The sequence below is a fragment of the Chelonia mydas genome, chromosome 9, assembly GCF_015237465.2.
Source record: "Chelonia mydas isolate rCheMyd1 chromosome 9, rCheMyd1.pri.v2, whole genome shotgun sequence".
NCBI classification, from domain to species: Eukaryota; Metazoa; Chordata; order Testudines; family Cheloniidae; genus Chelonia; species Chelonia mydas.
In genome coordinates this window covers 21,588,639-21,604,004 of record NC_057855.1, presented here as the reverse complement: position 1 = coordinate 21,604,004, position 15,366 = coordinate 21,588,639, and the positions used below count along the sequence as shown (strand labels likewise).

At 39.2% G+C, this 15,366-nt stretch overlaps 1 protein-coding gene across 3 annotated transcripts in view; it reads right to left on the bottom strand.

The window, feature by feature from the left end:
• Positions 1-10,980: 10,980 nt before the first annotated feature.
• The window catches only part of KPNA4 (karyopherin subunit alpha 4), a 59,673-nt gene continuing 55,287 nt past the window's right edge, over positions 10,981-15,366 (bottom strand). For all 3 annotated transcript variants that reach the window (XM_037908341.2, XM_037908342.2, XM_037908343.2), the window contains 2 exons: positions 13,969-14,063; positions 10,981-12,898 (listed from right to left, as the gene is read on the bottom strand). In XM_037908341.2, coding sequence (XP_037764269.1) covers positions 12,800-12,898; positions 13,969-14,063 — 194 coding nt within the window. In that variant the 3' untranslated portion in view covers positions 10,981-12,799. The remainder of the gene's footprint in view (positions 12,899-13,968; positions 14,064-15,366) is intronic.

The window sequence follows — 15,366 nt, the reverse complement described above, 5'->3', positions numbered from 1 at the left end:
CAGAGCAAATCCCTGAAAATAATTCTTTAGGGCAATTCCGCCCGCCAGATCTGAAGGGTGAATCTTTAGCCGAAATGGTGACTGTTCTGTGTTTAGGAAGGAATTATCCTTTTGTTCCTCCAAAAATGGGTTTGTGGTGGCTGTGTACCACAAGTGCACTGAAGCAAAATTTATTGGAACAAAGATCACTGTTCATTCTTTAAGCGTCTTGCCTTATTGCACTGTTCGCCCTAAATCCTCCCATCCCAAATCTGATCAAATTGAAAGCTTTACCAGGCACCAAGGATAATCCATCTTTAAGAATGGGAACTGGTACAAAATAGGTAACCTACATGGAAGCCCACAAATCTATGGGGATAATAGATCGAAGGCAACATATCTACCTTTAGGTTATAACACAAACTTCAGTAATCCAAACACTACATTGATGCTGGATCCTCCAGTATCTCCACAGTTATAGAAGAGTATTGTGTAACATGATAGAAATAAATTCACATAATCTTCATCAGTATGCTTTTCAATAATATGTATAGCATTTTTGTGAGCTATTTTAACAAAATGCCTTATTGTGCTATTGACAATGTAAGTCATAGCCCCTTACTCACAACTAGACCTGTACTTATACACAGTCAGTGTCATATGTGGCATTTGTCATACACAGTGCCAACTGGAGGTGCTGTCCCCAACTATCAGGACAGTAGTTTCTGTATAACTTAGGAAGGCTGTACAGCTTCCACAGGTCAGTACCCATGATAACTATTAATGTGGATAATCCTGAGAGAACTGAGTCAAATATACAAAAGCAGTCTCTAAAAACTGCTCCTGCATTTATTTGCACCCATATTGAGTGCAATTCCTCATGAGTGCAAATTAAATTTAGACTCCTTGATATCTCCTGAATTTAGATGTTCATGGCAATTTATAGACTAAGTAAAATGTATTTTTGCTCCAAGGAGCTTGCAGTTTAAACAAGACATAACGCAGCACAGGATGACAAACAAAGAGATTGAAGAATCCTGATACCACTTGGTATAAAGACCAGAGAGGCTTACTAAATTGGTGTAAATAGGTTGCTAATCTGTTAGCCAAAATTATCGGTGTCATCCATAATTAGGAGGATTCATGCGGATGAATTGGTGGAATTAACGGACAAGTTTTGATGTGCTGACATATTCTTAATAGGCGTTCAGAGATCACAGAACGAAACATTTTACTAAACTGTTGTAAATGTGGGGAAAACAGCCCCATGCTGTGATCTGGCATTGGTGATGTGGATATAACATAATTAATTAAAAACCAGAAAGCTCCACTTCTGTCCAGCATACCAGAGCCATTTTGAATCGTGTTTATATAAGCTAAGTTTATTTTTAGCCCCAGACTGCTCTTTAATATAACTATTTAACAACCATTCTATACTCTTTTCTATAAACTTAGACATGAAAACCAAGAACTCATTACAGTTAACAAAATGATCATGTATAATGAAAGACTTCATATTGAATATGTATGGCAACATTAATAGCTTGAGGAAAAATACATGTTGTCTTGTGCTTATTCAGAAACTCGGAAATCATTGAGTAGGGGAGTGTGAGAAAACTTGAAATTTAATTACTTTTACATAGGTTGAATTTTCAGCACATTTTTACTGTGGTTGTGGAGTGATGTTAATTCTTTCAGAGTTTTTGTATGTCTCCTGAGACTTACTTTGGCAATAGCCAAACCTTATTGACTACCAGCAGCAGTTTGTAAACTTTACATATTTTCTGCTACTAAATTTCCTTTAATAAAGTCTATTTGATCCAGATGTATGATTTAAAAAAAATAATCGTTTGCAGTCTTGTGACCAGCATTCTTGCCGGTAATTTGGAGACTCTGCCATTGTCAAGTACTGAAAGGAAGATGTTTTTCTTTCTAGTATATATCATTTAATTCCTTGTATAATTATAGTATGTCTATTATAGGGGGAGGTGGTAGAAACTCCTATATTTAAGTTACCTAACACTTCCCACTGCAAATGGTTCTTGCCATCTTTTTTTTTTTTTTTTTTTTTTATATGCTCCGACACATCCAGTTTGCCTTTGAAATTCTGTAGAAAGAACGCCCTGGGACTAGAGAGATGCCTTTCACTACATTCTCCTCAGGTTTGGCTAGGTTACACAAATACTGGCATTTCCCTTCTTTTGCTTGTGCTCATCAGGAAATTATCTGGCAGACTCGCAATATACTATTCAAAAGGTGAACATTTTAATGAATCTGGCCCACATTGTTGCAATCAGCACTGTCCAGAAAATATGTGGACCACATTAATTGCAAGCACCAAACAATATAATCCTAATTTGAGTGATTAAAGACCAATTCTGCAAGTACTTTTGCATATCTGTTACTTAGCTCATATGAGTAATTCCACTGAAGTAAACTCATGTGAGTAAAATTATACTCCTGCATAAGTGTTTGCAGGATCAAAGCCTAAATTATCTAATGCAGTACACATGCAGACTACGATAGCTACAGTTTTTTTGCTCTTTTTCGATTGCCATAGGGCTTACTTATAACGGATAGTGAAATGTCTACCTTGCTTCTACAGAGAGAACTGCTAAACTGTCAGAATTCTTAATACTGGGGTTGTTCTAAAACTTATTCAAAAGCAACGAAGATTGTATTTTCCCATAAGGGAGGAAGTGAAGATAGGGACAAATTGTTACAGTATCCTATAAAAGGCAGCAAATAGCAGGTCTGCCATGAAAGCTCCAAGCTCTCCCAGTCATCTAGTTAAGTGATGGCTTTAAAGAATGAAGTCTTGAGGAAGAGGTGGAGGAGAGAACAGGCAGCTATACATTAAAGGGGGTTTCCTCAGGGGACTGAGAACCAAATTAAGGTCACAGTGGGTGGCCAGGTTCCGTACAGGGGGAAACAAGTTGTGTTAGCCCTTGAGGAATCTGGCTTTAGTGAGGTGGACAAAAATGGAGAAGTCTTTGATATGTGAATGGAAGGATATAATGGGTCCAAATATACTTCGAGTTTACCGATGGAGCTTATATCTTTAAATTAGGTCTGTCAATTAATTGCAGTTAACTCAAAAAAATTAATCCTGATAAAAAAATTTAATCACGATTAATCGCACTTCTAATAGAATACCAATTGAAATTTATGAAATAGGTCAGGCTGTTTTTCTACATTTTTCAATATTGATTTCAATTACAACACAGAATAAAAAATGCACAGTGCTCACTTTATATTATTCTTATTACAAATATATGCACTGTAAAAATGATAAAGTATTTTTCAATTCACCTCATACAAGTACTGAAGTGCAATCTCTTTATAATGAAAATGTAACTTACAAATGCAGATTTCTTTTTGGTTACATAACGACACTCAAAACTAAAACAGTGTAAAACTTTAGAGCCTACAAGTCACTCAGTCCCACTTCTTATTCTGCCAATTGCTAAGACAAACAAGCTTGTTTACACTGACGGGAGATACTGCTGCCTGCTTCTTATTTACAATGTCACCTGAAAGTGAGAACAGGCATTTGCATGGCACTTTTGTAGCTGGCATTGCAAGGTATTTACATGCCAGATATGCTAAACATTCGTATGCCCCTTCATGCTTCGGCCACCATTCCAGAGGACATGCTTCCATGCTTATGATGCTCATTAAAAAAATAATGCATCAATTAAATTTGTGACTGAACTCTTTGGGGGGAGAACTGTATGTCTCCTGCTCTGTTTTACCCGCATTCTGCATAGATTTCATGTTATAGCAGCCTCAGATGATGACCGAGCACATGTTCGCTTTAAGAACACTTTCACAGCAGATTTGACAAAACGCAAAGAAGGTAACGAAGTGAGTTTTCTAAAAATAGCTACAGCACTCAACCCAAGGTTTAAGAATCTGAAGTGCCGTCCAAAATCTGAGAGGCACGAGACGTGGAACATGCTTTTAGAAGTCTTAAAAAAGCAGCACACTGATGCAGAAGCTACAGAACCCAAACCACCAAAAAAGAAAATCATCCATCTGCTGGTGGCATCTGACTCAGGTGATGAAAATGAACATGCATCAGTCCACACTGCTTTAGACTGTTATCAAGCAGAACCCATCAGCAGCATGGAAGCATGTTTTGTAGAACAGTGGTTGAAGCATGAAGGGACATTTGAATCTTTAGCGCATCTGACATGTAAATATCTTGCAACGCCAGCTACAACAGTGCCATGTGAACACCTGTTCTCACTTTCAGACAACATTGTAAACAAGATGCGGGCAGCATTATCTCCTGCAAATTATAACCAACCTTGTGATTGGCTGACCAAGAAGTAGGACTGAGTGGACTTGTAAGCTCTAAAGTTTTTCATTGTTTTATTTTTGAATGCAGTTTTTTTGTACATAATTCTACATTTGTAAGTTACACTTTCACAATAGAGATTGCACCACAGTACTTGTATGAGGTGAACTGAAAAATAATTGTTTTTTTACAGTGCAAATATTTGTAATAAAAATAAATACAAAGTGAGCACTGTACACTTTGTATTTAGTGTTGTAATCAAAATTAATATATTTTAAAGTGTAGTAAACATCCAAAAATATTTAAAATATGGTATTCTATTGTTGTTTAACAGTGCTATTAATCGCTTGACAGCCCTACTTTAAATCCAACAGATGGAGAACACAACTTCTGATGCTTGAAAAGAGTGAAGAGAACACCAAGAATGGAAGTGTTTACACTTTTGAAGATAAGTTTTGTGAATACAAGGTTTCCTGCTAGATAAAACAGTCTGGACCTTAACTGAACAGGATAGCTCCATGCTTGAAAGCCATTTAGGAACCATGTCTCAGCCAGAATAGTGCTATGAGAATAACCTTTGCTCTTTCCTATGCAGTTTGAGTAAAATATTGAGAATGTACTAGTTCTAAAGTTTTAGCAACTCTTCACATAAGGAGGGGATTTTGCTGTGCCCTGACAGTCGATATAATTAATCGCTGCCTGGTTGACCAGCATTAACCTGATGGAGTGGCCCCGTACTGTGTAAACGAAGCGTTGACAAGCATACTGAACTGCTCTCAGCTCTAGGATGTTGACGTGGAGCAGGATCTCTTGTGCAGACCACTTCATGTGGACTGTGGCCTCTGGGTGGTGAGTTCCCCCATCTGAAAAAAGAAGAATCTGTTGTGAGGATCTGTGAGGTTAAGGTCCCCACACAGATTTTCAGTAGGTCCTTCCACCACCTGAGGAAGTCCAGAACTTTCTGAGGTAGTGTGATGCATTTGGAAAGACTGTCTGTTTGGGGTGTACACAGTCCTTAGCCATGCCTGAAGGCACCTGAGATGCAACCGTGCATGACAAATGTGGAGGCCAACATGGGCCTCCAGAGTCTTAGGTACATCCTTGGAGTTGTTTGTGGGCTTTGTTGTATCATTGAGATTAGACTGGACAGAGTAGAGAATCTTTCTTTGGGGAGATACAATGGCAGTTATGGAGTCTAGAGTGACTATGACTAAATCTATTCTTTGGACTGGGGTGAATGTAGACTTCCTCCGATTGATGCGAAGGCCCAGGGACTGAAATAGGGCTAGAGCCTTGGAGGTTGCCAACTGGACCTCGAGAGCTGATCGATCCCTGAGGAGCCAATCATCCAGTTATGGGAATATTGCTATGCCACACTGATTTAAATGCACCTCCACAGCTGAGAGAGTTGTTGAAGGGAAGGACTGGGAACTGATAGTGTTCTAAGCCAATTATGAAACATAGGAAACCTTTGTGGGATGGGTAGCTAGCTATATGAAAGTAGGCACCTGGAGGCTGAGGCCAACGAACCAGTCTCCTGATGGGATTATAGTAGCTAGCATCAACATCCTGAAGTGCATCAACATCCTGAAGTATATAGCTCTTCAGATTTCTGAGGTTGAGGATTGGCCCTCATCCTCTGCCCTTCTTGGGAACTAGGAAATAGTTGGAATTGAATCCTCTTCCAAAGAATTGTGGGAGAACCGCTTTGATCATCCCCAAGAGTAGGAGAGAGTGGTCTTCTTGTGTTAAGAGCTGTTCATGAGAGAGATCCCTGAAGATGGATGAGGAAGGGGGAATAGTGTGGAAGTGTATGGAATATCCCATATTGATCAACTCAAAGATCCATTTATCTGAGGCAATGTTCCCAGGCCGAGAGGAAGTGCGATAATCTGTCTCCAAAGTAAGGGTGGATGGAATCATGCAGCACAGGATCCAGGAAAGTAGGAAGCCTGAAGATGCAAGGTATCAACCGAGATGTTAAAACTGATTATTAGAGGGATGTGCAGATGATGTAGAAAGGTGTATTCCCCCCCGCCTTTTTTTTTTGCTGTCTAGATGATCTCCTCTGAAAGCCAAACGGTCCAGGAAAAGTCTTTGGCATATGGTACTGAAATGGTCTAGAGTGCAGTGATGTTTTGGACCTACTAAACAGTCTGTTGCAGGAACATAAATTCCTAGAGACCGTATGGTCGCCTTTGAGTCCCTCAGCAGTCTCTCTCAACATTAAAGAGCCTGGGCCCTTCAAACGGAAAGTTTTCAACTGTACTCTGCACTCCCGTCAGGTGACCAGAAAACTAGAGCCAGGATGCTCTCCTCATAACCACTGCCATAGCTAAGGATCTAGAAACCATTTCCAGGGCAGCCTGGAGGGAGGGTTTTGATATCAATTGACCCTTCAAAATGAGAGCCTAAAATTGTTCCCTCTGGTCCTGTGGCAGATGTTCAATAAAATGTGTGAACTCGAACAAGTGTTAAAATCATATTTTGCAAACAGGGCTTGCTAATTTGCTATCTGAAATCAGAGAGCGCCCACAGTCTAAATGTTGGACTTGTTACCATAGGAGAGGATCTGGAGTGTTTTTTTCATTAGCTGCAACCACCATCAGGGAATTGGGAATGAGGTGGGAAAACAAATGGTTTATTCCCATAGACAAAATATAATATAGGTGTGCTGGATAGTGGCCGGTGTTTGCAAACTGTGCAAGTAGGCGATAAGCAGAGGTTCATTGATTGGAAGGGTGATTTTCCCCTGAGGGATGATATTTAAAATGTCCACAAAGGAGTGTTGAGACTCCTGGATCTCTTCTAATAGAATCTGGAAAGATTCTGCCAGGCATTCTTGCAGTCGTGGAAGGCCTGAAAGTCATCAGCGTAAGAGGGTGGTGGAAGCATGACTGCCTCGAGATGAAGAGGACTTCACAGACGGGGGTAAGCTCCCTCTAATCCATGGGTCCTGCTGTTCTTGACTGCGTCTTCTTGTCAAAGAGGCATACAAGGGGACAATCATGTACCAAAGATTGGTCAGTTGGTGCCTGTGAGTGCTGTGGTACCAGCAGGTATTGGGGACTCTTTCTGGCTGGGAGCCCATAAAATTGTTCACCAACATAACCCCAGGAATTCCAGTAGATAGGGGGAGGATCGCCATGGGTACTCAACTCCTGGATCTAGGGCATCTGGTGTGACCCGGAAGATCATCTTCCACATAGTGGTTCACGAGGGTGCGATGGTATCGTGCCAAGAGCACCCTGTAGCAAGACTTCAGAGTCTGAAGAAGTATCCCCTGGGCTGAAAGGGGGGAGCATCAGACATAGGTTCCGGTACTGAAGGCCTGAGTGGGGTTCAGTCTCGGGGACTGCAGTTACAGGTGTCTGAATGGTATCAGGGAAGGGGCTTTCATAGGGGCCCATAGCAGGGGAGACTCCAGTACCTCCAGTATGAAAAGTTCCTCTGGGGAAAGAAATCTGGAGGGTGCTAGAGGGCTATAGTATCAAAAAGTCTGAGTCAGCACCAGAGCCTGGAGAAGGGGTTGGTGCTGAGGTGATACCAGAGAGGCTTTAAGAGAGGAACTTCTTTGACGTTACAGCTCTGGTGCTGGGAAGGTGATGGTACCAGACCACGAGTAGGTGGCCTGTGCACATGCTGGCACCACAAGGCACCAGTTGGTTCTGAGGCTGACAGCTCCCTGTGTTACGAGACCTTTCAGTATGCTGCTTCTTGTGCAAAACCAGTAGCTTAGTACCAGAGTCAGATAGAGCCTCAGTTGTACTCCTGGAGAGACAGACATCTCAGTGTGGGATTTATGGAATAACCTACCCCTCTTTGTCTTTTCCACAGTTGGGGAAAGAAGCTTCTTCTTGGATGACTTAGCTTCTGAAGGTACTGCTCGAACTGCAAGAGTCACTGGAGCAGCCTAGGGGACGATGTATGACAGGGTGGGAAGCGGACGCCACTGGGGCTAGTGAGAGTTCTACTAGAAGGAACTTCAGTCCAGCTTCTCTGTCTCTTTGAGACCTGCCTTTAGATGCCATACAATCCTTTCATTTTGACAGCATTTTAAGAAAAAGACCTCTGGTAAATATGGCAGGGCTTAAACCCCAGGGTCTTTGGCATAACCTGGAGGTCTAATGAACTAAAAATAGGAATCCTAAAGCAAAAAGGGTGGGTAACTCCCCCACCAACCACAACGGTGCTGAAACTAAAAATAAAACAAAACTAAATAAAGAATAAATCACTATGTTAAAAAGGCAGGAAGCTGAGAACAGCATACACAATGGCTCCATCTCAAGTCACAGGCTCATCCTTTGCTGTTTTGCTATTAAGGCTTCAGCTAAAACAAGTATATTCAATAAATTAGGTGCAATCCAGCTATACTTAGTAATTAAGTGTATTTTGTTCAAAAGACTGTAGTGCCTTACCACACTGTTTGAATACCCTAATCATTGCTAAGAGTCAACATTTCACCAGATATTTATCTGCTTCTCCCTAACCTTCTTCTGTAGCATAGAAGATAATTGGGGTAAAAAACACTTCATAGTAGGATACAGTATGTAATTCTATATCACACTGGAAGAGAAATGAACGTACAAGAAACCCTCTTCTAATGTGAAGTTAACATTGAAAAAAAGAACGCAAGTACAAAGACATGGGGCAAAATCCTAAATTAGTATCTGGACACCTAAATAAGTGGCCTGATTTTAAAAATTGCTGAGGTCCCAGTAGCTCTGATTAACGTAAGTGATGCTCAGCACTTTTGGAAGTCAGATCTATTAGCCATTTATTTAGGTGGTCTAAGGAGTCTAATTTTAGGCATCCAATTTTATAAAACCATGGCCATTATTCTCTAATGAACTAGTTAGAACATATTTTGCTCCAGGGGCACAAACGTGAATATTGTAACTTAAAAGTACATTTTCCTGGACCGTAACTACTTAAAATCGGTTCACGGCTGATGTTTTCAGCAGTCTAGAAAGTACAGTAACTGATACAAATTTAAACCTGTTAGGAAAAAGAAACTTGCAAGAGCAGTTAATACACAATTGATTTTTATAAGTTGACTAAATCTATTAAACCACATTAACATTCTAATAAGTTGACCTTTTTAGATTTAAGTTTTATAATAAAAAATATTGCATGCAAGACCTACAAAAATATTAACTGCTATGAAAAGTCAGTAATTTCTTCAGAAAGTCAGGCACAAATATAAATACTCACTTCTGAAATTGCAGTCCTCTGTAATTCAGCAATCCTTCTGTATAATTTAGTTTTTGCTTTCTTTACCAAAAATCGCTACACTGTATAAGCTAAACAATTAGGAATACAAAAGTTTTCTAACAAACTATATTAAAAATGCACAGATTTAATAGTAGTTTCTGTAAACTTGATTTGAAATACAAACTTCACATTTTAATTCCAAAAGTCCTACTGTATCACTGAGTCATAAGTTACAGATTAAAGATTTATGAAAAATGTTCATTTGTATAGTTTTTCACAAAAAGCAAAATATTTTAAAGTCTGAGGGTGGGATTTCAAGAGTGCTTAAGTAAATTAGGCATCCAAGTCCCACTATTAAGATCTGAACTCATTTAGATGATTTTGAAAAATCCCAATATAATGATACGGAACAGAGGCAGTCAATGAAGATGCCTCAAAAGGGAAAGATATGGCAACCATGCTGAACCTGCAACACTAAACCAGGGAGGCACACTGTCCAATGAATAGGGTACTAGTCTTCAAGTCAGGAAACCTGGGTTCTACTTGCAGTTCTGCTACCAACATGGTGTGAGATTAGGCAAGACATTCTATACCTCAGTTTCTCCATCTGTAAAACTATAAGGACACTAGCCTTCCCTTACTTTGTAAAGCATTTTAGAGCTACTTGTGAAAAGAACTGTATGAAAACTCACAAGTGAATTGTCTTTTTTGGGGAAGATTTAGGTATGCAATTGAAAGTAAAAAGATAATATAGGTGGAACATAATTACTTAAGATGCAATTCTGCTCAATATTAGCAAAACATCTGATGGAATTACACAGTTAATATACACCGGATCCTCGCTAGAACGTGCATCTATATAACGCAAATTCATATAACACGCAGTTGCGGTCATGGATCCCAAATGTAATTAGTTTAATTGCAATTCATTTTAACGCGGTCCCCGCATTAATGCGGTACCACGCATCGATCCCAAATCCTGCGTTCTAGCGAGGGTCCACTGTGCTGTATGATTTACATAATGCATGAAAGTAATCAACTCTCTTATGTCGGTTCTGAAGCCATAACTTCCTCTGAAATGTCCCTCATTTCAAGCATCACTCATTTTAGTCCTGAACCTATTTATGTTCTATACAAATTGTGTCTTCTCACTTATTATTGCATATTATTTTTATTAGATATAAAGAAACAGGGAAGTGAAGTTGTAGAAAGCTATTTACAGTCTTAAATTCCCTACATGAATAACAGTTCCTATTCTTCCCTTTGGGTCTGTCTCTCATATTGCATCCCGTATTTGGGCCTTTGGCAGGTTGAGAGGTATGTCTGAAACACATTAAAGGGTTAAAAGGGTATGGAAGTAACAGTTTATATGAACATTTTGTTAAACTAACCATTTTTTGCCTGCTTGTGTACACAAATGCTTTTTAACTTCTTCACTACAATTTGAGTTTATACAAAAAGACACACACCAAATAATACAATGCTGTTTTAAAGGTTTAACGTTTATTTCCCCAAGACAGCCTAGCCTGCACTCTACTTAGATAAATTTCACAAGCTAGTTTTCTGCTGCTTCTAGTTTTAAACTTTAACCATGTTTCTGATGACAAGGAATGCTGTAAAAATACTCTAGTCCAACAAAGAGTTATGATCACAAAATAATCTTTATCCATTCTACAGTGTTTCAGAATTGCCAGTTGATTTTAAAACACAAGGTAGATATAGATGCTAATGGTGACTAATCCGGTATGTTTTATTATAGCAAACTGTTGTTCATGCAACACTTGTGCTCAAAGGGGAAGGCACAGCATTTCCTACAATGAGCCACCTTATAAAGAGTTCTCCTTTTTGTATAAATTTGTAATGTCACCTTTAATTTAGTGTGCAGAACCTCAAAACTGAGGCATTACTCCAATTATAAAAACACTTGCATGTTTTTTATGCAAGTTTTAAAAATACAAAGTTTTCTCTCTAAAGTGGCTCAAAATAGATTGTTCATGGCTGCCTACATCTAAGATAAAAAGAGTCTAAAACAATTGGACAGATTAGGCATATTATTAAAGGTATTCAAACCAGGAATTGGATTTGTACATCTATTCACACCTCTTCTTCGGTCTTTATTCAGCAGTACATATGCACCAAATTTAATTTTTAGAAGTTTCCATATCATTTTCATAGAAAACAAAGTTTGAAAACAAGTAACATTGAACAGCACGGTATTCTACCACAAAAGAAACATTTGGTTACAGGACTCAACAAAATCTAAAAATGAGCTATGCTGTAGATTACCACATGCAAAGAGATCATTATGTTATCTTTGAAAATGAAAAGGATGATGAATTTATTACCACATTTTACTGTTTTCTACTATTATGGCAACTTATGTACTGCAACACAGTCTATTTGGAGGGAAATGTATGTTTTTTCATGCAAAAATCTACACAAATTTGTTTTGATGATATGGAAAGCTTTTCATAACATCAAACATTCATCTGGTGCAAATGCACAGGGAAGCCTTCCTGAAAATTCTGACTTTACAAGCAACTAATAATAAGCCATACAGGAAAGAAATTAAAAATAACTAAAAGAAACAGGGAAAAAAATAAAACAAAACAGGCTGCAGGAGTAAACCAGAGTCTGCTGCTAAACCGGTCTTTATTTGTGTGTCCAGTGTAAGTTAACACTTATGAACTCATTTTGATAATTTACTAGGTTTATTATCAGCCCCCTGAAGGTGAATCAAGCTTGCATGCGTTCACATACAGCATCACAACCATACTCTCGTACACACGCCACTCCAGGACTAGGAGTCTGCTTCATGAGTGAAGAGCCCCAGGTTTGAAACATGAGCCTGGCTCCACAGCTGAGTCCAGACATTCATTCAATGTTGTCCATTCACACGGTGCTTCATAGCAAGGCCTGGGCTCATTCTCCTTGGACTTATATGGGCATCCTATTCTCTTTTATGCTTACAAAGCTTGATGATAATAGTACTGCATTTTCCCCCCCAATTGCTCTAGTAAGTCATTGTTCCTTCTCAGGCACTGAAGATCTTTGACCTGTAGCCCTTTTTCTTTGAACAATCTAAATAAGCATTCAGTGAAGTTTTTCATTACATTTTGCCACTCATTCTCACTCGCACCCACTCGCCATCTTGACTTCATTTGGGCTTTTCTGTGATTCCAAATGAAATCTTCACATTTTCTTTCCCGATTTAATGCAGCAGCGGATCCCATGAGCCAAGATTGATGGGTCAAACCATTTTTTATTCAGTGCTGCATTGTACCTAACCACCAAAATATCACTCTAAAACTGGAACCCTTCTGCTGGTACATTGGCAGATGAATTGAAACCAAATGTTCCACCTTGTATTGCCTCTGGAACAAGGCTAGGATCTTCATCAATCTATTAAAAAAACAAAAAAGTACTTTCAATGGGTACAGAGAGGACAAATACTAGTTGAAACAAGTTTTACATCACAGAACGATTCTAATGCTTATAAGATTAGATGAGTTTTTTAAACAATAGATAAAGCTAAACTATAGATGCTGATGTAGCCTACTTGTAGTAGTCTGACACCATATGGCTCACAATCAGCAATACTATATTTACATACCTTTCACCCTGAATCACCCCGAAACACTTTATGAATTCAAATATGAATTACAAACTGAATGACAGAGAGGGTGTAGCAACACTATTCGGACAAGAAAAGAAGAATCAAAATTGAGAGGGCAGCCTGGGTAAATAGACGTGCTAGTTCTGCTTCAGTTAGCACACTAAAAATAGTAGTGTGGACACACAGACAGCAGCACATATTTGAATACTTCTAAAATGAGACCACCACCAGACTATTCTCAAGATGACTGAACTACCCAGCAATGCCTTTGGTATTTTTGAAGTTCTAATGCTGTTTTAGTATGTGTGTGTGTAAGTTAGTATTACTTTGGCTGTCCAAATGAATCTGGACTAAACAGTGTTCATGTACTGGTTTTTGTTATATGAGGTGAGTATCAGACATTTCATATACTCTACTCTCTAATTCTAGCCTGTGATTTCACTTTTTAAATGGCAGCTGAATAAAGTTAAACAGGGATTTTTGAAGTTATAGTGCCTGCTAATTTGGTGCTACCAATTTTGTTTTTCTTGATGTCAATATTAATGTCTTTCTTTTTAGTCTATTTTATTGATAAAGACAGAAAAGATTATAATTTTAGTAAGATGTTTTGTTTTAGAGCATGAATCATTTATTTGTATCACGTGAGAGAATACTGCAGCTTTGGGAGGATGTTCTTTGGTAGCAAAATAATAAAACTGCACAACCTGACACTATGTTACGCAGAGACAACCACAAATAATGCTATAACGCTCACAAAGATTTAAGAACTCTTGTAATTATTTCTTTAACCATGTTTGTAAGAAAAGATTAAATATGATTGAAAGCAGAATAGATTACACAGCTACTAGATACTTACATCATCTGAAGAGAAGAACTGATCAATGATCTCATAAGCCAGTTTGTAGATGTCTTCATTTTCATGATTTTGTAGCTGTTCAATTTTCTCCAGCCCTTTAAGAGATGGAATTAAATTAAGCATTAAAATACAGTAGAATTAGAATCTCATTTATCTGACCCTCTGTTAGGCTCTCCGCATTAACTGATCAGGACTCCAGGGCCAGAAGTGGGCAATCTCTCTTGTGGCCACTAGATGCTGCTGCAGCAACACACTTTCCCATTCTCCAGATTTTTGATGATCAGATCTGGTCCTGGTCCCAATTAGATTGGATAAACGAGGTTCTGCTGTATTATATTTGACAGCTAAGCACAACCTGCTCCATACACATCATGATAATACAAGTTCTAAGTTAATGGTTCTTATGTGCTATACTGTGATACCGTGAATTATCAAGTACTTTTTTTATTATTTAAAAATATCATGGGAAAAGTCTGCAAAATGATTTGGGTTCAACAGATCGTACTCAAACTTCACTTTGTTCATCTTAGCTACAAAGGCACCTCAAATACCAGTGCGAATAAGGAAATCTTTTAAAATGAGAGTCACTGGGATGAACTGGACATAATATTTTCCAATTACATTTCATGAAATTAATCTACATGGAAGATAAGATCAGCTCTGTAGTATGCACCCTGCTTTATAGGGAATCCTGAAAGGACAATTGGCTTTAAGGTATAACTACATAGAAGTCACAGGAAACAGTCAAAAGGGTTGTGTGTGCTCTGGTATCAAGATAAAATTAAGGTTTCTTTTAATGCTTTTAGCAGATAGTTCAATCATACTCTTTAGTGCTTTGAAATATTCATGATGAAAGTCAGTAAATCCATAACAAAATCAAATTCCAAAGTTAAGTATGAGAGAGTCATGGTGGGTGAGGTAATACCTTTTATTGGACCAACTGCCGTTCATGAGAAAAGCTTCTGAGCTCCACAGAGCTCTTCTTCAGGACCTATTCACGTGCCTAATCCTACAGTTAAGGATCCTTGTTTGTCACAGATTCCATGACTTTCTGTGACCTCTGCAGCGGCTGGTGTGCCAGGCCCAGAGGCCGCCTGAGCAGTTCAGGCAGCCCTTGGGCCAAGCACACCAGCTGCAGCTGGGGCAGTCTCGCACCCCCAGCAGCAAGAGTTTGGACGTGGGGGTACTCAGGGCTGGAGTGCAGAGCACTGCTTACCCAGGACGGGCTCCCCGGAAGGGCTACAGGAACTTCCTTCCCACAGCTCCTAGCTCCATGTGCTGCCTCTGCCGGCAGGCACTACCCTTGTAGCTCCCATTGGCAGCGGTTCCCAGCCCCAGCCCCGCCAACCCTCCCCCGAGCATCCACGGCGCCCCCCTGTGCACCTGCGGTACCTCCTA